The following is a 26,086-nucleotide window of genomic DNA, read 5'->3' as shown; positions in this document are numbered from 1 at the left end:
GCTAGACAGAGCCCCCATCCGTTCCACTCTGGGATCAAACATTGCTCTCTTCCTTTTCTTTGCTATACCTTTATTCCTGTTGAGGAAAACCCACTGTGACTGACGCTTCAGCATGAACTGGCTCCCAGATGGATGTTCTTTCCAGACAGCTGGAAGAAACCTGGGCATCCAGAGGAGGAAAGTGGAGAAAAGGGAGAGAAGTTTGTGGAATTCGGAATTTCCAGCTGTGACTGCTTCGTGGTCTTGCTTAAGCCTGTTGGTCATCAAGATCTTGGAAGAAATGAAAAGGGAGAGATCAGGCCAAGTCCCAGATGGAAAAGGTACCTGAGGTCCTGGAATTGACCGGAAGCCTATCAGCCCCATTTTCTCCCAAGACAGCAGCCCAGTGAGGTCTGGAGCAGGGTCTCCTAGCACCACCAGGGGGCAGCACCCACCCATCCACAGTAGGTTGTCACATGGCAGTCTGGTGCGGGGGGGGGGGGGGCTCTCTCCTTCCTGGGTTCTGAGCTTTTCGGAAATAGCAGGACCTCATACATACAGAATTGATGGAGACAAGCCCTATGAGGCCAGCTGCGGCATGCTGAATCCTCCAGAAAATTCCACAGAGGCCCAGGTAACAGGTTAGCCCAGAGCTCCAGGATAAAGCCTTCAGCAAGTGGTGAGGTCTTCTCTGGAGGCCTCTGGCCTGGCTGAGTTCCCTTCTCCAGGATCCGGGCAGTGTGCTGAGTCAGGGGCCTCCCACCCAGTGCACTTTCACCCCGCTGCCTCTCCCAGGCTGGGCCCTCTGTTTTCAGTGACTCTTCCTGGGTTCCCCTACTCCGACCCCAGCTTTCTGACCTCCTGATCAGTCCTCCTTTTTCTCTGGCAGTTTTCTCCCTCCACTTATCTCCCCACATGCTTCTCACCATCTACAAACAGCACAGAGTGAAAGCACCAAGAGGGTGGAGATTTACCAGGGCAAGGTTGGAGGGGCTCTGTTTTGTTTGTTGATTTTCAGGGCCTGGAACAGCTTCTGGCACATAGTAGGTACTCAAGAAATATTTACTGAATGAACAAATGACTTAGGAGCGGGATGCTGGGATGGTATTTTTCACTTCTCCCACCCACCCCCACCAACCTCTCCCTTTTCTTGGAATGACTGAGTTCAGCCAGCCTGAAGAATGGAAAGTGGGGGAGAGACCCCAAGGGAGTTTGCCAGGACACAACCAGATGGGGCTTTAAAGCTATTCATTACAGTCAATTCTTTAATAACCGTGCTGTGGTCCTTCCTTCCTCACTCCAGCTTCTGGACAGTCCTGGGTCTTCTCTTCCCAGTCACAAGTGGGAGATCTGTTTTCTATTGCAGCAAACTCAAAGCCAGCTAAACTCTGAAATGCAGACATCAGGCCCAAGGGGTAGGGAGACTGGACACAAAATGGGTACCAGCGAATGAGCGTTTCTGACTACAGGTCAGGACGCTATTTACCTCTTCTGCATGTTAGTACAGATCACAGATCGTCATCATTATTTTGGTTTTCTGACTTCATTAATGACAAGATTTTGCTTATAAGAATTCCCCATATTTGTACTGGGCTTCTATTCTAACCTCTCCTCAGAGCACCCCCAAGGCCCTGTCTTATTTCTCCCAATATAGCCAGGTACTGCCTGATCTGGAAAACTGATGATGCACAGGTGTCCAGGGAAGGTGTGTTAATCACCTTGCATTTCTGCTTTAAAATCCTTCTTACGGTGATCTGGACAGACATGGAGGCTTGCCTGAAACTGTAAAAAAAAAATTTGTTTTTAATTAAAAACAAAGAGGATTAATTTAAAGATGTGGAAGAGGTCTGGACTTAAAAACAAATTAAAAAAATGAATCTGGACATTGCTCTTGGGATGAGGCCAATGAAGTCGGGCTAGTGCCTAATGTTTTGGGTACAGCAGCTTCTCAATCACTTAGCAAACAGGTTCTCAGAGGCAGGCACTGTGGGAGCTATTAAGGTGAAAAAGCAGTCCGGACTGGAAGAGCTCAGGGTCAGAGAGGGGAGATGAGACAGGAAAAGGGCAAAGTCAGCTTGCAGTGAGTGAAACAGTAGAACCAGGAGGTTGCTCCCTAATAGCAACCTATTAAGCCTATTAAGCCGTGGCTCCCTAATAAGCCACGGCTTTAACCTAATGATCTTTCAGGGCAACCTGCCCCACACCCATAACAGCGCCAAGGCTACGGTTTCCTTCCGCCCGCCTAAACCAGGAGATGCTTCTCTGCCCAAGACCGCCGGGTCCCTTATTCCACCGCGGGGGCTTCGGTGACTGTGACAGAGGCCGCAAGCATAGAGACCACGGGGATCTTGGGCCCAGTTGGGGGCGGAGTCGTCAGGAGGCCCTAACACAGTGTCTGGGGGAGGAGGGGGCAGCCTCCTCCTAGCGACACTGTCTCTCCGCTCTTTCTTCCCCGGCCTCCAGTCAGCCACAATTAACCAGCAACAAAGCGATCAGCTTGGTGGGGACGAGGCAACAGGAGCTGCCAGAAGGGGCGGGAGCAGGTCAGAGGTCAGGGGTCGAGAGCGCTTAGGTGGCAGCCGGACTGCAGTGGGAGGAGCTCCGGGCTCGGGGGAGGCGGGGAGCCGGGCCGAAGGGGGCGGGAGGGGAACGGCGGCGGAGGCGCGCAAGGCGTGCAGGCGGCGAGGGGGTTACGCGCCTGGCTTAGCTTGGCTCCGCTCGACTCCGCGGGGGAAGGCAGAGCTCGGCCGCCGGGGCCCTGCAGCGAGCCGGGTCGGCCCCACGCCACGCCCCGCCCACTCCGCTCCGCGGAGGGCGCACCCGGGCGAGGCGGCGCCGGGAGGAAAAGGCGCCAGCAGAGAGCGGCGTCCGCTACCAACGCCGGAGGGAGACGGAGAGCGCCCAGAGCCGCAGCCCACCGGCGTGGAGGCAACCCCCGACCCTAGGCCACCTCTCGCCCGCCCCCTGCTGCGGGCCAAGGCCAGCGCCCCTCCCGGAGATGGGTAGACGCGTGGATGGCGTGGCTCTCAGCCCCGCCAGATCGCAGGAGCCAGGCGCCGGGGCGCTGCGCTGAGGCTCCCGCTTGTCGCAGCCCAGGAAGCCTGCAGGTGTCCTTGGCCGCTCGGCCACCGCCCGGGAGACTCCTTCGCAGTGCCCAGAGCCCTGCTCCCGGGAGCTGCCCCGCCCCCAAGCTCGGCGCCGCGCAGGACGCCCCGTCCGAGGCCCCCCCGCCCCGGCACGGCCCCCGCAGCGCAGCGCCCAGCGCAGCGCAGCTCCCCGCCGCTGTCGAGCCGCGGACGCAGGACCAGAGGCTCGCTCCTGCGGGCGCGCTTGTTTTCCTTGTGCCGCCTCGCTCTGCGCAGCACCCGCCCGCCCGAACGCCGCGTTCCGCTCCGCCCCGCCCGCCATCCGTGCCCTGCGCTGGATTTATGAATGGGGGGAAGAGGCCACATGCCGCCGCCGCCGCCTTGTGTTGACCGCACGCAGCCCGGGCCCGCGGAGCTCCGGCTGCCGTGAGAGCGCCGGCCCAGCCCCGGCAGCCGCTTGGAGGACTTGTTGCTGCTGCGTTGCTTCCGCCGCCGCCGCCGCAGCTCCCGGGTCTCGGCGCGGACTGGGAGCCAGAGGGTGGCCCGTGTGAGTGTGAGCGCGCGCAGTGCGCCTGGACAGTGCGCTTCCCCGTCTGTTGGGGGGTGCAGGGGGGCGTGTCCCGGGCCCCGAGCGTCTGGGTGTCCAGTGCTAGCGGGGGAAGTGTGTGTGTGCTAGCCCTGACTCCCGGGCGCCTCGCTTGGGTCCTCGGCTCTCCTTTTCCCCTCCTGCCTCCCTCCCCGGCGCTGCCAGCCCAAACCGCAACCACCTGTGCCCGCGAGAAATCCAACTCCTCCCGCTCCGCGCCCCGGGGGAGAGGCAGGGGCAGGGCCACGCCGCAGAGGGGGCCGCCGCGGCCTCCTGCCTCCTCCTGGTCTCCTCCCCCTCCCCCGTCTGACGCTGCCTCCTCTGGAAGGGTGTTTGGAGGGCAGCGGCCGCCCCAAGCCGAAGCCCCGCAGCGCTTCTTATGATCAGCTCGGTGTGTGTCTCCTCCTACCGCGGGCGCAAGTCGGGGAACAAGCCTCCGTCCAAAACATGTCTGAAGGAGGAGATGGCCAAGGGCGAGGCGTCGGAGAAGATCATCATCAACGTGGGCGGCACGCGACATGAGACCTACCGCAGCACCCTGCGCACCCTACCGGGCACCCGCCTCGCCTGGCTGGCCGATCCCGACGGCGGAGGCCGGCCCGCGTCCGATGGCGGTGGTGCAGGCAGCAGCGGCGGCGGTGGCTGCGAGTTCTTCTTCGACCGGCACCCGGGCGTCTTTGCTTACGTGCTCAACTACTACCGCACGGGCAAGCTGCACTGCCCCGCCGACGTGTGCGGGCCTCTGTTTGAGGAGGAGCTCACCTTCTGGGGCATCGACGAGACCGACGTGGAGCCCTGCTGCTGGATGACCTACCGGCAGCACCGCGACGCCGAGGAGGCGCTCGACATCTTCGAGAGCCCAGACGGAGGCGGCGGGGGCGCGGGGCCCGGCGACGAGGCTGGCGACGATGAGCGGGAGCTGGCCCTGCAGCGCCTGGGGCCCCACGAGGGAGGTGCGGGCCCCGGCGCCGGGTCCGGGGGCTGCCGCGGCTGGCAGCCCCGCATGTGGGCGCTCTTCGAGGATCCCTACTCCTCCCGGGCGGCCAGGGTGAGTGGCAGGAGCCTGGGTCTTCTCTCGGACCGAGACTGGCCGACTTTTACCACCGCCTCTCTCCCAAATTCCCCTGCTTTCCATGGGCCCCCAGGGGAATCATCCTCGCCCCCAACGCTTCCTCAGGAGATTGCACACTTTTGCGCTCCTGACTTACTACTGGACCTAATCCCAGCTCCTGCTTTAAGGCATCCCCCTCCCAGCGAGTGGGGTGCTCTTAGCTGAGCTCTTCCACCCCCTTCTTCCTGCACAGGTGGCCTCTCTACATCTACCCCCAATTCCTCTGAAGGACAGAGTCCTGGAGAACTGGAGTGGGGCCTTGTGCTGGAGTCAGGCAGGATTTGGGGGAAAAAACTAGAGTGTAAGTGGCTACTGTGGCAGTTCCTTGTGTCCCATCTCGTTGAAATCCTCCCAGCAGCTCAGTGTGCTGGGAACTATGAGTTCTAGAGAAGGGGCCACGGGTTTCAGCCTCTTCAGCCGTAACAGGCAGAACTGGGACCAGAACCCAGGCCTCTCATCCAGGTTTGGGAGAGCCCTTCTTTTTCCCAGGAAGATAAGTCAAGATGCCTGCCCCACGCCACGCCCCTGAGGCTTCCTGGACACCTGGGTTATCCTGGCCTCTGCGGGGATGAGGGGAGAGTCAGACAGGAAGAGCCTAATGTTGCGGGCCCTTGGGGCTCCCGCGGCCAGTGGCCAGCCACAGGCTGCCTGGTGATGGTCCCAGATTTGTTGCCGCTTCTTTCTTTCTACTGCAGCACAAACTGGCTTCCCAGAAAGCCCTGGTTCAGGTTACTGCTTGAAATAGGTGATGGGGATGGGGGCAGGGGGGAGAAGTGTAGGTTGATTTAGGCAAGATCTAGTCCCTTCCCACCATCCCCTCCCCAAGTCAATCCAGTTTCCTCTAACCCGCTTAGGTGGAAGCGGGTAGAGGGGAAGGTAGGCTTGGGCATCTAAAAAGAAAAAAACACCCATGAAGGATGGCTTTAGATTCTTTAAAAAAGAGACCCCTGGGGGTTGGTGTCTGATCTCATGGATGGCAGCCTGAAGCCTGGCTGGGGTCTGTCTGGGAGACAGGAAAGAGCTGCGTGATATGTTGGTTCTGGGGACTGCCCCCTGCTGTGGAAGCTGGTAGTTTCCTCTGGCATCCCAAGTCGTCATGTTAGTGAGTCTCAGAGCCCTGCCGCACTCCCCAGCACCTCCTGTGCTGGGCCTCAACCCAGTCATGGCAGAAAAAGTTACACTCCCCTCACTCCCCCAGGGGAGGGCAGGAGATTGGGAAACGGGGCTGCAGGGAGGGGCTAGGCTGGCATAAATGCTCTACCAGGGCACATGCATCTCCTGCATGGAAGAGGAGGGAGGAGCAGAGGGCTCAGTGGCTGAGGCGTACCATCCCAGGGCAGCCACTGGAAGGTGGGGACCTTTTTCTGGGACTGAGAGCAAAGCTAGGGTGCCGCTTCTGTTTGCCCTGGCTGGCTGTGAGTCCCATGGGCTTCTCATGCAGTCCTCTAACCCTGCTACGTGTTCGCTCTTGGCTGTGTGCAGGAGGGCAGAGACAAGTGCAGATCCTTCAGGCTCTTTCGAAGTTGGGGGTGGGGGAGGAGAAGGCAGATTTAGCTTGATGGAGTGGGGCAAAGGGGGCAAGCCAGGGAGGCAGGAATGAGATGAGGTGCTTAGGGGCCCTATTACCGAGCATTCTGGGGCCTCTGAGGACTTTTCATCTGCTCAGGTTCCTCCCCCTTTGATTCCAAAGGACTGCACCATCAGTGAGTTTATTTTCTCCTCAACTCACCGCAGAGTGGTCCAGCCGGGGCTCTCTGAGTAAGCTCAGAGCCTGGTCAGCCCCTGGAAATCCTCCAGGAGCCCAAGATACTTGGCCCTTTGGATGTGGAATCACAGCAGCCAGGGCAATCCAGTTGAGGTCAGAAGTTTGGGGCTGGGTTGGGTAAATTCTTCCCACTTAACGAAGAAACCAGGATTCAGGGGTGTTAAGTGTCGTCACAGATCCTTAACTAATAAATAACAGAGCCGGCAAATCACCCCAAGTAGCCTGCCGTCTGGGTGTTAGTACTGGTGTGCACAGCCATACGGAGCTTTGGTGGCACTCGTGCCAGAAGGGGCTTGCCTCCTGCTGAGAGGCACAGGCAAAGGCAAGCCTTCAGCTGTTCCTGGGACATACAGGGGAGAATACAAAAGTTTAAAAAATTCATTGATAAACAACCACCATTTATTTAGCGCACCATGCAGGTACTTTGCGTTAATCTCTAATCCTCCCAGTAAACTTACAGCGGAGGTATTATCCCCATTTAATAGACTGAGGCTGTGAGAGGGTAAACAACTTGCCTGAGGTCGCACAGCTAGAGAGCTGTGGGCTGTGACTCAAAGCCAGGGCTCCCTCGCTACCCAGCCCTTGCTCCTCGGGTGATAACATGTTCTTGCCACTGAAGGCGGCTGTTTTTTGAGGTGGATCGTTCGTTACTCTGGTCTGGGAGGTGGCCTGAGGTTTTGTACCTCCCGTGGATGACATCAGAAAACCAGGGGCAGTTGGGGACATCAGAAGGGACACTTACTCGGTTATGCCTCCAGGCCTGAGGGTCTGAGGTGCTGGGGTTCTGGGGCTATGCCCGCCCTGCTCTGTTTACACCAGGCCAATAATACCCCCTGCCCCTGTGCTGTCCCCTGGGTCTGTGCACATACCTTCCCTCCCTCGGCCTCCTCCCTCTGCCTCCCTGGAGGAAGAGGGAGGGGCCTGCAGCACTGCGGTGGGCTTGGGGCGCTCACCGAGGGCCAGTAAGGGCAGAGGAGCAGGGCGCTGCCCCGGGCATCTCTTTGCATACAGCAGCTGGTCATTTGAGTAGTGCGTTATGACAGGAACAAAACAGATACAAACGGAAAGTGAATTGAGCTGATTATGGGAGCCTGTTGCCTAGCTACCGGCCTGGCCCGCAGAGCCATTCCTGTTCAGGCAGGCTCCAGCCTGGGTGCTCACCCTGCTCCCTTCACAGCGGCTGGGTCCACGGACAGCTGCTGCTGTGGTTCTGTTCCCATGGCCTGACCTGGGAGCAAGCACAGGAGGCAGGCTGGTCCTGTCCCCCTCTGCCCACTGCCCATGGTCCCAGGCAGAGGGAGGGCTCAGCAATGGCGAGGGTGGCTTCCCAGCCAGACTGAGGCGGACCAGTCAGGGTTTGGGCAGCAACCGGAGCTCTAGGATCAGGCCTTCCTCCTTTTCTGAGGGCAGACAGGAGGCCTGATGAATGGGACCCTGGGACACTCACCTTCCTCATCCCCAGTCTCCAGAGGTCCCAGGGGCTGAGCTGGCTTTAGTCCAGTTATCAGCCCTATTAAGGATGATAGCTCTCCTTTGGCTAAATCAGTACCTAGATTGAGTTTTCTCATGGCGTTTCCCCTCTGAGTAGAGGAGGTGACCCCACGGGATCCCACTGCCCCAAGAGGCAGCTGCAGCTGGGGTTTCACACTGCTTGGGCATCCGCTGTGCCAGTTGTCAGGTGCTGGCACACCTGCACTTTTTTCTAATACCTTATCTGACCCATGTGAGGCAGGGATTATTAACCTCAGCTTACAGAGAAGGAAACGGAGACCCAGAGGGGCTTGTTCAAGGTCGCATAGCTGGTGGTAGAACTAGGATCCAAGCCCAGATCTTGTGCATCCACGTCTGTGCTTGTCCCCGGCTTCGGCCGCCTCCTGGGGCTTCTGCTTGGAGAGGGCCCCTGACTTCAGGAGGGCCCTTCGGGAGGGGAGGGCCCTTCTGCTCTCCTCCCATCCCTTCCTTCACTTCTCCCTCCAAACTAAAGGCTCTGTCTCCTTGCTCCCTAGAATTGCTCACACCTGAGCTTGCTTTCTCTTTCTTTCCCTCACTGTGGGGCTTTTTATAGGACAAAAAGAAAGGGGGCTTGGTTAAGAGAAGAGACTAGGTGTTCCGTGGCCCAGGCAGAGGAATGAAACCGAGGCCTTCTAAGAAGGACATGCAGAGCTCGCTTCCTGCTCACCCCATCTGAAGGCCCCAGCTTCTCCGGCCTGGGTGTTGCCTGGGACCAGCCAGTCGGTGGGCATGACAGGCTTCTGAGTGAGGGCCAGGACCCGCAGTCCCATGCCCTCTGGGTGAGGAAGGGCCAGGAACCTGAGCCCAGGAGACTGGGTGCCCCAGCTTCCGCGGCACCCTTAGGGTCGCAGTGCCAGCATGCCCCAGGGCAGCCCCTCTACCGCCTTCCCGGGAACAGGAGCAATGTTAGGCCGAGGGCTGCAGGCCTCCCCCAGCCCTGCCCTGAGGCAGCCTCCCAGTCTCCTCCTGGGTTTGTTTTCTGTTTTCCTCTCTTGTTCTGAACAGACCAACATTTGTCTCTGAACATCTTGTCTCTGGATGATGAGGTGTTTCTGTTTGTCTCCGTTTGGGGTGGGGTGTAAAGTGGGGGAAGGGATAAAATAAACTTGGGCTATTTTGGAGAGTTGGGGGAAGAGCAGGCAGGAACAGAGTTAGGCGGCTGGGCCTTGGGAACCGGGAGCCCCCAGGCCCTTCACCTCCACCTGTGGTCCGCGTCAGCCTGGGATGCTGAGCGCAAGGGTACTCGAGCCAACTTTGTTCCTCGGCAGCCAGCCTGCCACGACCTGGCCCAGCTCCCTGCTGGAGACTTCTCTGGGCTGGGTGAAGGTTACTGGCCCCCGGCAGGGGTCCCCATCAGGCAACTGGCTTGACCCACCCCTGAGAGCCGCAGAGTCTTGAGAGCCCAGGTGCCTGGAGGGATTCCTAGGCATCCCTTTGTCACCTCTAGTCCCAGTGAGTGAGACAGATGATCTCTCCTCGTGACAGGCTCCCCAGGACCAGGAGAGGGGGCAGGCAGTCACCTTGGCTTCAGTCATTCAGGAAGCATTTATTGAGCACTTACTACCTGCCAGACGCCAGGCTGGCCTCTATACATAGAAAGACGAGTTAGAGGTGGTCCCTGTTCCTAAAGAGAACCACATCAGGTGGAGTAGGTGGCAGCTGGGGAAAACTGAGTGACAAGAAATGGTAATAATAATACAAGGTAGATCAGGAGAGGGGCCACAGTAGTCTTAAAACATGAAGTTCAGTGGAAGGTGAGAGGGGCAAGTGATAAGTCCCACCTCTGTGTGCGATGAGGTTTTGTTTGGAGGGGGGCTGGTATGCAGGGAAGCTTCAACAAGGAAACAGAAGTTAAACTGGGTAGGCCCTGCGTGATAGTGACTTAGCTTCCTTAAATAATTTTTAGAAGGAAGCCAGTTATAAATAAATATATAAATAAATATTCAGTGTGGGTAGTGCCTAACCATGCAGAGTTAGTGAAGAAGGGAATTTCCTGGCCAGGCGACCAGCCAGAGCAGAGAGAGGACAGCATGGGACAGAAAGTCTAAGGGGCAGGGGTGTTTCGACAGATAGGCAAGAACCTGGAATTGCATTTTTCTGGATAAGTTCTCGGCCGGTGACGTGGACTGGCCTGAATTCCTTCTGGGACTCATGGGCTCTAGGCAGCCACGTGGCCCTGAGAGGCCCCAGGTGCTAGCTTGGCAGGGGCTGGGCATGGTAGAGGCTGGCTCTGACACCGGAACCAGAGGGTCCTGGCTCAGGATGGGAAGGCCCAGGGCCAGCCAGGTTCTGCTCTTGGGCAGCCCATGAAGGGAGAGGAGCTGGGGTCCCTCGGCTGGGACCTGGGCATCATAGTACAGGTCCTCACCCAGGAGCCCAGGGACAGCTTAGAGATGCCTTGCCTGGCAGACTTCCTCTCCTTCCCTGCTTCTCAGCCCGCAGGGCTGCCCACTCCCTTTCCAGCACCACCTGGGCACTAGGATCTCACTTCCCCAGAAGGCTCAGCTCCTCATCCCATCCCCTCAGATCTTCCTCTGCAAGTGTCTTTGGCTGTGTTCTCAAATTTCTCTTCTCCTACACTTCATCCTTAATATAGGTTTTTGGGCATGAGTCTTCTTATGTTTATCTGTCCATCTGTCTCCTTGGCCCTTCCTCCTTGGGCTCCCCTCCCCTGCGCCTGCTGATTGTATGCAGTTCCCAATGACTGGTGTCTGTCACCTCCTCCCCACCCCCCCAACCCAGCCTCTGCCAGATTTCTGAGCCACTCTAGGCTCGGTGCTAAGTTTTACAAACATCATTTCTTTTAATCCTCAAAATAACCCTATAAGATAGGTACTCTTATCCCGTCAATACATGAAGTATGCTGGTAGCCTCAGGGCCTTTGCACTGCCTGTTCCCGCTGCCTCTGGAGTTCTGCTGGATCTTCACATAACTCATTCCCTCACTCCTTCAGGTCTCTGCTTCAATGTCACCTTGGCACTGAGGCCTTGCCTGACCACCCTATTTGAAATAGCTCCCCCACCCTCACACTTCTTACGTTCCTTTCTCTTTATTTTTCTCCCTCTTGTACCATCTGACATACTCTACTTATTTGTTGACAGTCTCCTTCCACTGGAATGGAAGGTCTAAGGGGCAGGGGTGTTTTGTTTCCTACTGTTCCACAGCACCCAGAACAGTGTCTGGCACATAGTAGGTACTCGGTTTTCCATTTTATGAACAAAGATCCTTAAGGCTCAGAGAGGGTAAGTAACTTGCCCAAGATCTGGGCAGTAAGTTGCAGAGCCGGACTTGCGTCCAGAAGTGTGTGACTTTACATTACCGCCAAAGACAGTCGTGGGATGAGCTCAGTGAAGGAGGCTGGTCATGGGGCTGGCTCACCAGCTGAAACACCTGGGTCTCTGGAGACAGATGGGTCCCCAACAGGATACAGCCAGCCAGTGTGAGGGGCCCAAGGGAGCAGGAAGCTCGAAGGAGTAGCACTGTCCTTCAGAGAGGCTAGGACCCTCCTGTATCCTCCCAGCTGGCAGGAGAGGGGCTGCTGCTGGCTGAACTAGTCCACACAAGCGGTCTTCTGCTTGGGCAGTTTCGGTTTTTGTTTTCTTTGGCTGCACCGTGCGGCATGCAGTATGCCAGTTTCCCCTCCAGGGATCGAACCCACGCCCACCGCAGTGGAAGCGGAGAGTCTTAGCCACTGGACCGCCAGGGAAGTCCCTGCTTGGGCAGTGTTGACTTCCAGCAGAATCCATGCCTCTGTCCCCACACAGTGGAAAGAACGGACAGCTTCGGCCATGGGAACCAGGCAGGTCACTTCTCCCCAGGTCTCAGTTTCATCACCTATAAAACAGCAGAAAGGGAACTGAATTCAATGACCTTCCGAGTCCCTTTCTCTTCTGTGAAGCAAAGGCTTTGTGATATTTTGGGCTCCAGATCCAACTCGTCCTCAGAAGCTGCGCGCGGGTGTTCACGGAGGCCCCCTCGCCTCCTCAGCTCTGTCACCATTTATTGAGCACTTACTGTATGCCAGGCACTTGCTGTGTAGGAGCTCATTTAATCCTACAGTAACACTAGTGGGGGCACTAGTAGTGTCCCATTTTGTAGCGAGGAAACAGGCACAGAGTGCACCGTTTCCCTCACTGAGTAGCAGTGCCGGGATGAGGCACCCAGGCAGCTGACTCCAGGGCTCCTTAGCTCTCCTTTGCCCTCAGTCTCAGCTCCCCGAGGCTGCACAGCCCCATGTGTTGCAGGGGCCGATGGGGAGCGCTCTGAGGGGCCCTGCCAGCCTCGCAGGATGGGCCAGCGTTGGGGGGTGGGGGCACTGGATAGGAGGCTCAGGTGTGAGGCCTTGACCTCTGAGCTGGGCGATGCTGCTGCAGCCGCCGCCTCCTCGCTGGTCCCTTTCAGGTCCCAGTCAAGGGTTGAAAGCAGAATGAAAGCAGTATCCCTGCCACGAAAGGGAAAAGCCCCGGTGAAAGGCACCGATTGCAAGCAGGGCCACCACTTACAAAATAACTTGGCTTGGGGAATAATTTAGGGCCCTGAAGGGGTACCTGCATCTATCACCGCTCGGCCTTAGGTCTACCTATCTGCTCAGGGAGTGAGGGCTTCCTGGGACCAGCCTGGAGGGGCCACAAGGGAGACTGAGGCCCCGTGTAGGTTTCATCAGGGAGGAGTGGATTGTCCCCATCTGTTTGGTCAGAGAGGCCAAGAGGAAAGAGCTCTGAGCTGTGCATCAAGAGACCTGGCCTCAGTTTAATCCTCAACAAGTCATTTGCCCTGTCTCGTGCCTCTGTTGCCCCTGAGAAATGGACACATGTGGCCCCCCTTTCCCTGTCCGCATCCTCTGAGAGGGTGGCAGTGAGGGGTAGAAGTAAGTAGATGGGATGGTTCTGCGTTTAAAAAAAAAAAAAATGAGTGAACACTGCAGGAATTCAGGGGGTTGTTCCCTAATGCAGGAGGGAGGAGTGGTTTGCACCCACTGGGCCTGCTGCAGAAGGAGCCCTTGGGGTAGACTTGAGGAAGGCACCTTGGCCCTGCTGGTGAGAGAGTGGCCCTGGCCACAGCACCCGCCCTCCCCTCCCCTCCCCTCCCCTCCCCTCCCCTCCCTGTGCCCTCTACTCAGCCCCGTGGCAGCTCTTCCTGAACTTGTTTTTCCAAATCACCAATTAACTTCACGCTGGGCTCCCAGGTGGGCCAACTCTGCTGGCTAACTTTTCCTCAGAAGAGCACCAGCTTCTGCTTCCCAGGGTTCCTGGCAGATCTGGGATGTGCTGACCCCACCCCTGACTCCAATGCCCTCTGCGTGGGAGGGCGGTGCCAGGACTCGGGGTTCCCCGCATCACCGTGGCCACTGGACAGGTGCCTCCACCGCCTCATCTCTGGATGGCCCTCGAGAGCCCATAGGCTGGAGCTATTTGCCTAATGCCCATGTCAACCTGTATTGTCTTGACAGCCCATTTCTCAGGGGAAGAAAACTGAAACCAGCAAGGGAACTTGAAATTCACCTTCATGGGGGGGGGGGGGCGGGAGGGGTTGGGGGTGGGGGGAGAAGCAGGCAAGAGAAGCTCCAGGCAGAGTTGTCAAGTGGAAAAGCGTGTCTGTGGTCTGCTACCCTGCTTCTCCTAACTTGCCGTTATCTGATCAACCTGTCCGTGTTCAAGTACAAATAAGTCTTACTGTGTGGCGGGTGTCTGTCCCAAGCCAAAGGTACACATTCCTAAGAGTGAAATAGCAGTCATCAGGGAGCTGGCTGGGAGCAGTATTGGTAATTCAGAGAAGACTTTCCTGGGTCTGTGAATTGACCCTGCCTGGGAGGTGTGAAGAGAAGGTACGGCCCCTGAGTTAAACAGTGCTGAGTTCAAGTCTGGTTTCCATCCCTTCCAGGCTGTGTGACCTTAGGCAAGTACATAACCTCTCTGATCTTCAGTTCCTCCTTTGGAAAATGGGATAATGGGGCCTACCTCACAGGAAGGACTGAAGGTGATAACACGTATAGAGTGCCCAAGTATGCCAGGCACAGAATAGATGGGTAATGAATGTTCATTCCCAAAGTTCCCTCCTCAGACTCGCTCCTGCTCCAGACGCCCTTGGAGGTGCTACTTCTTGCTTCATTTTCCCAGATCCCCCTGTATTCTCCACTGGTGTTTTGCAGTACGAAGAAGAAGTTGTGCCCACCCATCTCACCCGTCTTGGTGCAGACTCCCAGGGAGGAAAGCATCTCTGAGAGGCATCGTTAGACGGGGCAATGCCATGGCCAGGTGGAAATCAGAGTGGGGCAGGCAATGGGGGTTGCCAAGGGGTCGTGGGGCCACAGTCCTCCCTCATCTATCAGCTCAGCCTGCTGCTCAGGGAGGAAGCCCATCCCCACCCACCAAGCAGGACAGACAACAGCAGGGGGCATGGACTCCAGCAAGGAGCACCCTGACAGTGGTGAATGGCATCACATGAATAACAGATGAAGGCTCCGTAATTGGTGTTATTACACATGCATTTCATCTCCATTCATAATGATTGGACACTTAAACCCAGCCGTTCCTCTGCTGAGTGCTGCTGTCATCATTCTAGCCGAGATCCCAGCAGCTGTCCAGATCAGCTGTTGCCACACTCTGATCCCAATGGGTGCAGTTTATTTTTTGTTGGCGCTCAGTGTCCCAGGAAATGTCAGTTCTCGGGAAGGGGAGGGTGGCTATTCTGGGCAGACTACCCTGTCTCCTGCCCCGGAGCAGGTTGTCTTTCTTCAGACGCTTCTCACTGTCTGGGCAGTCGGCTCAGACATCCTAGGGTGAGAGGCAGGCAGGAGGGGCTGGGACTTGGGGCTTGAGGAGGTGGGTCATGGCCGGAGCTTAATAGGTAGAATGCCAGCCCCCTGCCTCTAGGCATATCCCTTAATGTAGTGGCCTTGCAATTTAGTGTGTATCAGAATTATCTGGAAGATTGTTGAAACATTACTGGACCCTCCGCCCAGCATTTGTCATTCAGTAGGTTGGGGTGGGGCCCGAGGCTTTGCATTTCTAACTAGTTCCCAGGTGATGCTTACGCTGGTGGTCCAGGTCACTTTACTGCCTTAAAGCCTAGTTACTTGAGGTGTGGTCTGTGGGCAAGCAGCCTCACCTGAAAGCTTGTTAGAAATGCAGAATCACAGGCCCTGCCCCAGACCTCCTGAATCAGAATGGCATTTTAACAAGGTTCCTGGAGGATTTATACAGCCATTACAGTTTGAGAAGCCTCAAAGCACAATCAGGTTAGAGGTGGGCAGAGCTAGGCAGTAGGCAGGGCCAGGCAGCTATAGTCCTCTGTTCAGTTCCTTCCAGCTAAAGGCAGCCTCTAACTTCTGTGCACCATGACAAGGATTGGGACATACTGCCTTAAAGCACGCAAGCAGAGGGATGAAGACCCTTTGGGGAGGGAATTCCAGCCCCTGACTGTGTACCTTAATCCCACCTCTCACCACCTAACAGACTGCCTGGTGACCCACGGCCCCTCCCTCTACGGGCCGAGGGCCCAGTCCCTGCTGGGTGCATCTGTCCGTGACAGCTGCCTTCACTCTCCTCCCCGCCCATAGGTGGTGGCCTTTGCCTCTCTCTTCTTCATCCTGGTGTCCATCACCACCTTCTGCCTGGAGACGCACGAGGCCTTCAACATCGACCGCAACGTGACGGAGATCCACAGGGTGGGGAATACTACCAGTGTGCGCTTCCGGCGGGAGGTGGAAACGGAGCCCATCCTGACCTACATCGAGGGAGTGTGCGTACTGTGGTTCACGCTGGAGTTCCTGGTGCGCATCGTGTGCTGCCCCGACACGCTGGACTTCGTTAAGAACCTGCTCAACATCATCGACTTCGTGGCCATCCTGCCCTTCTACCTGGAGGTGGGGCTGAGCGGCCTGTCGTCCAAGGCGGCTCGCGACGTTCTGGGCTTCCTGCGCGTCGTGCGCTTCGTGCGCATCCTGCGCATCTTCAAGCTTACGCGCCACTTCGTGGGGCTGCGCGTGCTGGGCCACACCCTGCGCGCCAGCACCAACGAGTTCCTGCTGCTCATCATCTTCCTGGCCCTGGGCGTGCTTATCTTCGCCACCATGATCTACTACGCGGAGCGCATCGGCGCCAGGCCTTCCGACCCGCGGGGCAATGATCACACCGACTTCAAGAACATCCCCATTGGCTTCTGGTGGGCCGTGGTCACCATGACGACGCTGGGCTACGGGGACATGTACCCCAAGACGTGGTCAGGCATGCTGGTGGGGGCGCTGTGTGCACTGGCCGGCGTGCTCACCATTGCCATGCCCGTGCCTGTCATTGTCAACAACTTCGGCATGTACTACTCTCTGGCCATGGCCAAGCAGAAGCTGCCCAAGAAACGGAAGAAGCACGTGCCTCGGCCGCCCCAGCTGGAGTCGCCCATTTACTGCAAGTCGCAGGAGACCTCGCCCAGGGACAGTACCTACAGTGATGCCAGCCCCCCTGCCCCAGAAGAGGGTGTGGTTGAGAGGAAACGGGCAGGTGAGATTGGGGGTTGGGAAGGAAAGCCACCTCTCCCCCAGTGGCCAGGGGAGTTCCCAGGTGAAACTCAGCCCTTGGAACTTGGGATTGTGCTTTTATTGCTCTGGGCTTCCCGAAATATAAAGTGTGCCTTTATGAGGGCACAGTATGGAGGCTGAATATCTATTCTCTGATAGCTTCCTGAACATCAGGCTCTGTGGAGTGAGTATCCCCCTAAATTTAGGCTGCTCTGGGCAGTGCGTGGGGCTGTAAATTAGAAGCCTGGGTTTCTAATCCCATCTTGGCCATTATGCTGTGTGCCCACAGGCCAGTCACTCACCCTCTCTGGGCATAGACTCCTCACCTGTAAAACGGGAATGCTGTCAATGTCTTACCCCGACTTTGACGAGACCCAAACGAATGATGGACATGAAAGTGCTTGAAGAAGTTAAAACCACTTTACAAATATCGGGCGCTGTCTTTATTAGCTGGAGAGTCGGGCAGCTGTTCTTCTGAGGAGAGTCAACACATGAATCATTTCTTTCCAAACGTTCCAGTCTAGTGTCTCTTGGCCTGATAAATGTGATAACGTAATGGCAGTGGGAGTCTGCCTTCTGTTTGGCACAAGCTAGACTGAGTCCTGGGCTCGGGGTTTAACATGGGACGGAAGGGAACCAAGAGGGAGCAGCCCAGGCAGTGTTGGGAGAGGGGAGAGGAAAGGTGGAAGAAACTGGTAGCTGCATCCTGGAACGGGACGACCTGAGGGTCTGAATCGTGCTCTTCAAGGATGAGAAAGGCCACCCCAGGAAAGCTTGCTTCTACCTGAGTCAAGAGTGAAAGGAAATTGGCTTCACCCACAGCAGCGTGAAGTTAGGTTGGAGAGTGGGAACCCAACTGTTAGGTACGGGATGGGCTCCTGAGGGAGGTATGGGATTCCTAGCATGGGGGGGCCGTCAGATACCAGGCCGTTGGGGAGCGGGGGGTGGGGTGGTGCCAGGAGACTAAGGGAGCAGCTCCTGTCTCGGCTCTGGGGGCAAAGTGGGACTCGTCCTTGTGGGGAGGTGCCTGACTTGGGACATTCACCTGTGGCCTGCTGGTGGGTGCCCATCCTACGTGCTGGAGCCACTCACTCCCTGGGGTCATTCAAGGGCCCGGGTCTTTCAAAGACCTTGATGGAGCAGTACCCATTAGGCCCCCCTCTTCTCCCCCACCAAGATGGTACCGTCTTCCCCAATCCCTGAACATAAATCTCCCAGCCAGTACCCCAGGGAATTTCAGCTCTACCCTGAGGTCCATTCAGGGCTCAGAGAGAGTAACTTAATATCAAAATGTACAAGTCCCTAGGCTGGCTCCGCAATACCTACGGCGCCACGAGCCATTCCTCAGCCTGACCCTAACTGCTCGGTCACGAAAGGGCATCCCTGGCCACTGCCTTCAGACCAAGGAGCGCCCCTTCTCCAGATCCCAGGGCTCGGCTTCATCTGTGCTGCTGCGTGCCTGGCGGAGCAGGGGTGGGACTAGAGCCCACAGCAGTAGGAGCTGAATTGCAGCCTCTTCCCCTCGGGGTCCTCCCCAGACACAGGGGAGCCCCGAGAGCACAGGGCTTTAAATCCTTCAGGCACTGACTCTGGCTTGGATGCCTGGTGAACAAGTGCCTTCGGGTGGTCCAGGAAGACAGCTGCGGACGCCACACTAACAGTTTAGCCCTGGCAGTGCTACCCTCACCCCAACAAGCCAGACATTCTCCTAGGGAATGCAAACTCATCCGCGTGTCAGCCTGAGCCAGACCCAGGGCAGAAGCCGACTCTGCTGCCTGCCTTGGACTGATCTCAAAGGGCCAACTTGGGGAATCCCTGCTTTTAGGGTATCTGTGGCCCTGGCCGAGGCTGGGAGGGAAGCCCGCATCCTGTCCCCTGCCCCTCAGGACCAGACCCACTCCCTGGCTCCGGCAACACTCTCCCCTCGGGTTGGGTAAGTGATGCTTTAGGTCTGGGATTAGCCCTCATGCAGCCTTCCTTCTGTCTGCCCCTTTAGACTCCAAGCAGAACGGCGATGCCAGCGCGGTGCTGTCAGACGAGGAGGGAGCCGGCCTCACCCAGCCCCTGGCCTCCGCCCGCACTCCGGAGGAGCGCCGGGCCCTGCGACGCTCCGGCACCCGAGACAGAAACAAGAAGGCAGCTGCCTGCTTCCTGCTCAGCGCTGGGGACTTTGCCTGTGCCGATGGTAGTGTCCGGAAAGGTATGGCTCCCCAGGCTGGGCAGGGGGTTAGCCCCCACGGAGCTGAGTCTCCCCAGTGTCCCCCATGGAGCTTGAGGTCTCCTCCTCCTCTGAGGCCATGGACACCATCTCCTCTGCCTCGGATGCACCCTCGCTTTTAGGATGGGTCCCCTGATATTCCAGTTCCTGGATTAGAAAGGCCTGCAGCATCCCCAGAAGATACACAGAGCCCCCTGGGTTCCCCCAGGGGAAGACAAGTGCTAGAGGGTGAGGGGACCCCAGATCGAGGCTCCTGCCGCCCCCTCCATTTTATTGCCTCTCTTCCTCCGGTTCCTGCTGTGGTCTTCAGGCCTGGCTCCTCATGGCCATTGCCAGCCTTCCCCTAGGCCTCCCTTAAACACAGCTCAGGCTTCCCCAGGTAAGTAGTCCTGGGAGATGCCAACACACTCAGGAGTCAGGGTAAGAGCGGGGTGCTGGTGTGAGGTCTTCAGAGAGCCTGGCTCAGGCCCACCTCCTCCGTCTTGCACTGGGGGTTCTGCAGCCGAAATCTGCAAGCCCCTGAGATGGAACTGTTCACTCTGGGTAGAGCCAGAAGGGTGACCAGGGGGAGGGGTGGACAGGGAGAGTGGTTCCCCTCTGAAGTGCGTTCTGAAGGATTTGGCAAGTTCAAGGGAAGGCTGAAATGCCATCAGCAGACCCCATGCAGAAGCTGGTCAGTGGAGCTAGGGATTCCTGGCCTGAAAAAGTGGGACCGAAATGATTAGGGATGGTTGAGAGCCAGTGGTGGCTGAGAGCCAGGGCTCTTAAGGCCAAGTGTCCCTTCTGCCTAGCTCCTTGTCACTTTTTTGTTTTTCCTGCCTTGTCGCTGTGACCTGATCTCTCTAAACAGCCTGCCTAGTTTCAGGATAAACCCCAACTCTCCCCGCAAAAAGCTCTTCCCTTCTTAACTAACCTTCTCTCAGCCCAACACCCCTCCGCCACTTCCCGCCATCCCCAAACCCCAGACCAAAGGCAGGTTGAGTGAGGCGGGGCAGTGGCTGCTGTAGGAATAGCCTGTGATGTCTCTGTCCCCCCAGGGATGTCCCTTGGCCTGCCCAGCCCAGGCAGCCTCCAGGGATACCTTCCCAGTCCCTTTCCCTGGCTTCCTCAGCGCCACTGTCCCCAAGGGATCCCCAGGGCACCCTGACCCTAACCAAGACCTGAGAGGTATGCGTCCTGCTTTGCTGGGCATGTGTCCTATTGGGTGGCAGAAGCAGGAGCAGCAACCTGGAACCTGGAGATGGCCCGGAGGCTCAGCTAAAGGGCTGCAGGTGGATGGTGCTCAGACTCTTACACCCTCTTCTGTGTTCTTCTGGTCAACCCTGGCCTCTGTGTAGCCCACTCCTTGGGCTCTGGATGTGCCTCTCCCTCCTGCCCCACCCCAAACGTGCTGTGGCTTCCATTGTGTCCTAGTTCAGACCCAGAGTCTTGCTCTGGCTGGAGCACGCTAAGTGGATGGTGTAGAAGGTGGGGTGAAGGGGACCCCACCCCCCACGTAGGACTTGAGCAAACAGAACCGAGTCCTGATCACCCCTGTTTTCATCCAGAGTGGTGAGGGGCTCAGTGGAAGTAGTGGTGCGCAGGAGGCTGTGAGATTGCAAGTCAGAACAGGGACCATGAGGGCCTGGGGAACAGGTCCCATCTGAGGAGGAGACTGTGTGTGCACGCATGGGGCTGGGGAGCCTGCGTCCCACCACGTCGTATCTCTCTGGCTGCTTGTGGGGCCCGGCTGCTCTATTTTCAAGATGCCTCCACACTGCTTCTTGGCAACAAGCATGTAGCTCAGCCAATTAGAGTGACCTTCGAGAGGGAACAGGTGGGTTGCTGGGAAACAGGCCCTGCTAAGCAAGCGTGGCAGTTAGCATCGCCAAACTCCCAGTGCGCGCTCGGCAACTTTCCCCGTGCCACACCACGCCACACTTCTCTGCACCTGGGCTACATTCAGGCCCAGGAGTGAGTGGGCCCAGGCCTCCTCCGGCCACCAGCACAGACCCCACGTGACCCTGTAGGTGCATGTGACTGAAGGTGAACTCCCTGGAAGGAAGGTGGTGAGTGCTAATTAGGGCAATTAGGGTTGAGCAAGGAGGGTACTGAGGGCTGTAGGGGCTTCATGCAACTGGAGGGAAACCTACCTGGGGACAATGATAGGGCAAAGGTCAGCTGAGTGTGGGGCCCAGGGGTCCATCCAGAGACCAGAGAAACTCAGGGAGCCTTTCCCAGGGGGACCAGACCCTTCCACCCAGTCCCGGGGCTGCCCGCCCTGCAGGGTCCCCGGAACGTGGATCCCATCGAGCATCTCAGGCAAGGAGCTGTGCCCCTCTGACCCACGTGCCTTTTCTTCACCAAGGCTGTGAAAAGTCCCGGAGTCTAAACAGCACAACAGGAGCTGCTGGAACCAGTCTGGGGCTATCTCAACTGGCATCGCGGTACAGCTCACCCTACCCTCCAAGAAAGCTTCTGCTCGCCCACCCCTTCCACGCCCTCACCAGCCCACCCCCTGGACACTCAGCCCCGTAGCTGCACCCTCGGCTCACCCCGCCCCTGGGCGCACGCGCGCTAACAGGCACACTCACATGCCTCCAGCCCTCGTTCCTCCTGGGGCCTGCGGAAGCCAGGCAGGATTCAGGAGAACTCAGGCCCCCAGGCCTCTCCTCCACAGCACCCAGCTCCCCAAAATGTCCAGCTCTGGGACCTGAGAGTGAGGGAGAGATTACTTGCAGGCCTTCTATCCCGCTCGCTCCCGTCCTGAGCTGAGGGTGCCGTCACCCCCAGGACTGTGTCTCTGGGCCCAGCCTGCCCCGCAGGGTCCCACTTAGATCACAGCAAATGCATTTCCATCCCTCGGGGCCTTCAACCAGGAACCAAACAGCCTGCAACTGAACATCTCTGTCTGTCTGTCTGTCAATCCCACACCCAGACCGGCCAGGAATAAGGCTGTCCCCTGGGACATCTCTGCCGGTGTGTGAGGGCTTGACTCCTTGGGGGAGCGGTGCCACCTGATGTTCTCCAGGCCTGCCGTGGGGTGCAGGTGGGAGTTCCTAGAGTCAGAGCCCAAGGATTGGCTGCGTAGGCGCGGGGATGTCCTCCTCTCGGGGTGGCGCCCAGCAGCGGAGCCCAGCATCCCATCTGCACCCCGAGCTGCAGTATCGCTTGCCACGCTGCTTCCTCTGCTTCCCCGACAATTCTTCTTCCTCTGCTGCTCCCTCCAGCTCCCAGCCCTGCCTCTGAGTCACCTGCCGCTCCCACCCAGCCTCTGTGCTCTGTATCGCTGCCAGAACCGGAGACTCATCTAATTTCTATAATTAAGTGTATTCATTTACCTAACGAGCCAGGGAGCACAACAGGTCTGTGAGTCATTGAGTGAGCAGGGGTGCACCCTGGGCAGGGGCAGCTGAGGGGAAGTGTAGGGACTGAAGCCGTCCTGCCCCCACCAGCTCCCTGACGGGCAGCCTGCCGCGCCCAGGGTGGGCCGAGCCGCAGGGGGCCCCTCCCCAGTGCACCAGCCAGGCTCTCCAGGACCTCCTCAGCCCGGGAGCTCGGAACACCTCAGCCGAGGCATTGCCTGTTTCACCTGATGGGAATTAGACCTGGCAGCGGAGCCGTGTGCCTGGCAATTTTTAGAGTCAGATTATGCAACTTGGTCGAGGGAATGACTAAGGAAGGTCCATGTCTGCTCCTTCCAGAGTGGGCAGAGATGGGTACCGCCAGACAGCATTTTGGGACTTGGCAGGAGGCTGGGGACTCTGGAGGCCACCCCAGAAGGTGAGCTGGGCGGAAAGGTCAGACCGTTTCATGGAGTTGGGGGGGGTGATGAAGAGCCTGTTCCAGGAGCATCCCCATTTCAGTGCCTTCTTCAGCCTTGGGCAGACACAGGAGTATCCCTTCCAGAAAAGTCTGTGCAAGGTGGGTCCTCGGCTCCCCCAGCGCTGCTGTGGTCTGTGGAGCCTGCCTCCTGCTTGCTCTCAGAATGACGAGAAGAAGAGCTGAGAAGATACAGGGGCATCCATGTCACTGCCCCTCAGAAGGGGACATGGACAGGGAAGCCCTGGAGAGCAGGATGGGAGCAGGGCACCTTCTACCCTTCCAGCCCAGTCTGAGAACCCAGCTTCTCCTCCGGGAGGATGGGTTCGGTCCTGCTCCTGCCGGGCTCCCTGGTGCAGGGGTCCTGGCTCTGACACGGACACAAGGAGCTGGGTGTCCGGTGTAGCATGGGCACCACAGCTATTTTCTCCTCTCACTTGCCTTTCTGGTTCAGGGAACTGAGGCGGCTATTTCTGTGGCAGCCCTCAAGTTGTCAGGAGCCCAAGTTTCCACGGCACCCACCGCCTCCTTCCCTCTCTTCCCTCCCACAGGGACGGGCATGCTCACGGCACCCCCGTGGTGGGCACAGATGTCTCCGGGCGACATGATGCAGGAGTGCCAGGCTGGAGCCCCTAGTGCCTTGGGAGGTGGGCTCCCACACACCCCTCCTGTCTCTCTGGCTTCTGTAGGGTTGACACAGGATTGAGCGTGAGCTGACAGGAGAGCTGAGTAGGCTGCCTGCCCCAGCTCCTCTCAGGGCCCTCAGAAAGGGCAAAGTGAGCCCTGGAGTTTACAGAGCCCCACTGTACACCAGGCCCTGCCTGGGGAGGGCCTCAGGCTTGCCCAGGCCTTGGGCCTCCCTCCTCAGGAGAGGGCTCTCCCTCCCACCCACAATCTGAGAGTGCAGTTTGCTTTACCTTGGATCTGGACTTGGACCTCCACCCATTACTTTGGCTTCTAACAGCCTTTCCCCTGCAGCTGGGGCCCGGCCGCTCCCTGTAGATCAGGGAAGCAGCCCGCTTAGGAGTTGTTACCCCTCCAGTTTGTACCAGGGCTGCTGACAAGCCTAGAGGCCACTTCTCAGCCCCCAGGGCTTCTGAGAGGGGTGGCTGGGAGCTGGAGCCAGAGGGGAAAGTACCTGTTCCGCCCAGAGCCCAGACTGCATGGGAGTCAGAGGGGAGTCTGCATAACAGCTCCGGCTGCCCTTTCGCAGAGCTTCCTGGGAGACGGGGGACCCTCTGCCCTGGCCAGAGAACATCGCCTTCTCTGGCATAATGCCTGCCCCCACAGCAGCCTCCTGCCTGCCCTACCTGTGCCCCAGTTGAGAAGGTAGGGGAAGGGAAGGCCCAGACCACTGCCGTCCCAGGCTGAGGAGGAGATGCCGAGAAGGGCTCACTGAGGGGTTGGGTTTCCTGCTGTCTCTCCTGAGATGGGCACAGTCGTCCTTCCTGACCTCCAGCTGCTGGGACTCTGTTCCTGCCAGATTGAGGAAGGGGACTGGGCATGACACGGCAGCACACTCAGGAGCCTTCCTCACCGGCTCCCTGGGACAATGGACTAGCCCCAGGTGGTGACAGCAGATGGAGCTATGTCAGGGGGGAGCACAGGCTGGGCAGGCAGCAGCCCAGGTGATGGCCTGTGGGCTGTGAGCCACCACCCTACCAGGAACCTCTCCCACTGCCTCTATGCCAGGCTGCAGAGCTGTGGTCCCTCTTCCCACTGCACTGCAGCTTTGAGGGCCTAAGGTCTCCTGGTTCCTGGAGCTCATTACCTAACAGGCACGGAGATAAGCTGTAACATCACCTATGGGTCACCGTGGCCCAGTGCTGGGTTGGCAGAGGGGTGATGAAGGGCTCACCCCCTTTCCTCCCTATCCCCACTCTTCCTGGACTCTTAGCTCTGGGCCCCACACCTTCCAGCTCCGCTCCTGGCCTACTCCTCAACCCACTGCCTATAGGTCAGCAGCTGCCTTCCTTCTAACATCTCGTTTTTTGTTTCTCCCTTTCTTTTGCTGAACTCCTTACCCACCACCTCCCCCAAGAAGGCAATGTTGAGCCGAAAGTGTGTGTCCAAGTGTCTCACACCTGTGCTCTTTAAACACAGAGACCTGCCAAGATGCCCTCTCGTCCAACTATGCCCAGGCTGAAGTCCTCACCCTCTCTTAAAGCGGCACCAACGTGAGAGAGACAGGCAGACAGACAGAAAGCCAGAGGCTTAGGGCAGCTCTGGAACCCAGGCAAGAATCTTTCGCTGGGAAAGACTCAGATATCCTTGATTGCACAGGACTGATGGGAAACCTCCCATGTGACCCTCGGGGCCCAGAGCCATTGGGTCTGATGTTCTTGTTCTGTTGTACATTGAAGAGATATATATGCACATATAGTGTCTATATTCATACATACTATACTACTGTGTGTAGTGCATGTGCTCTTGGTGGTCTGTCTTCTTCGTTAGGCTGTGTCTCCCCAGGCCCTCGCCCCACCCCCACCCTCACTCCCTTCCCCCTCACTGATTCCTTGTTTCTGCTGAATATGTGTGTGGAATATCCCAGGAAAAGTGTACCTGGGAACTGCCAGTCCAGCTGGGTGGTCCCCGGCTAGACTCTCCCTCTTGGGAGTGTTTCCCCTGTGGTCCAGAGGCCTGTGGAAGGCCAGATTGCCCCCTGGGGTCACTGCTCCACTAGCCTCACCCCATCCCAGATTGGGGCTCTACCTCCCAGCCCACGCCCCAGTTGTTGGGGGACTTCCCGGGGCTCCTCCGCACCTTCTTCCACTCCTTTCTCCACCTTCCCTGTGTCCTTGACTGAGGGGGTGTTTCGTCTTTTTTTATTTCTGGTTTTTTGTTCTGTCGCCTTCGTCCATTTGTTTCCAAAGATGCTGCTGGGCGGACGGGCAGGGAAGGGGTCTGTCTGCCCATCTGGCTCAGGGGTCCGAGAAGGGAATGCTGCGGGCGAGCGGAGACCAGTTGCAATACAGTACTTCCTGGCTAGTGGCCAGAGTATGCGTGCAATAGCCGAGGCCAGGTGCCCCCTTCGACCTTGGCCTCTGCCCCTGCGTCGGCCCTCCCTCCCCACTCCCAGCCCGCCCTGCCCCTCCCTAGTGTTGGTCGTCCTTTTCTAAAGCTGTCCCCTCGTGTGTCTGAGGTGTGCCTAGGCTGGGCCCTGCCGCCCTGTCTGCATGCCTTTGACTGTCATTCTGTGTTCAAGCCCCAATAAAGACATCTGGAGCGTCCTGCCGTGCTCGCTGTGTGAGTGACTGCCTCCGCCTCTCCTTTCTGTATCTGTGGGGACCTCCCCGGGCTTCCCCCACCCCCAACACCTGAGAAATGCAACACACTCCTAACCCACCCCCACCAGGAATCACCAGTACAGCCCAACCCCTGCATTTAGAGCCAGACGTGAAATCCTCGAGATGAAAAGTGATCTGGCCAAGGTCGCGCCAAGAGGACTAACCTGGGACCCCGGGCTTCTGGGCAGTGATCTCCACTGCTGCCACCGCCCCATCACCACCCCCAGCA

The 26,086-nt window shown here is 58.0% G+C and overlaps 1 protein-coding gene across 7 annotated transcripts in view; it reads left to right on the top strand.

Moving 5' to 3' along the window:
• The first annotated feature begins 2,665 nt into the window (after positions 1 to 2,665).
• Positions 2,666 to 26,086, top strand: part of KCNC4 (potassium voltage-gated channel subfamily C member 4) — a 50,177-nt gene continuing 26,756 nt past the window's right edge. For 3 of the 7 annotated variants that reach the window (XR_004527856.2, XM_033862178.2, XM_033862170.2), the window contains exons 1-3: positions 2,667 to 4,699; positions 15,598 to 16,534; positions 18,548 to 18,751. Coding sequence is in view for 6 of the 7 variants with exons in the window: in XM_033862178.2 (XP_033718069.1) it covers positions 4,031 to 4,699; positions 15,598 to 16,534; positions 18,548 to 18,751 (1,810 nt within the window). In the remaining variant the exon portion in view is untranslated. Of the gene's footprint in view, positions 4,700 to 15,597; positions 16,535 to 18,547; positions 25,801 to 26,086 lie in introns of those variants that run through there. The other 4 variants (XM_033862156.2, XM_033862175.2, XM_033862157.2 and 1 more) reach the window with 4 other exon arrangements.

Source organism: Tursiops truncatus, chromosome 1 (assembly GCF_011762595.2).
Source record: "Tursiops truncatus isolate mTurTru1 chromosome 1, mTurTru1.mat.Y, whole genome shotgun sequence".
Lineage (NCBI taxonomy): Eukaryota > Metazoa > Chordata > Mammalia > Artiodactyla > Delphinidae > Tursiops > Tursiops truncatus.
Note: the sequence above shows the minus strand (reverse complement) of the source record. Positions and strands in the feature narration are given on the sequence as shown.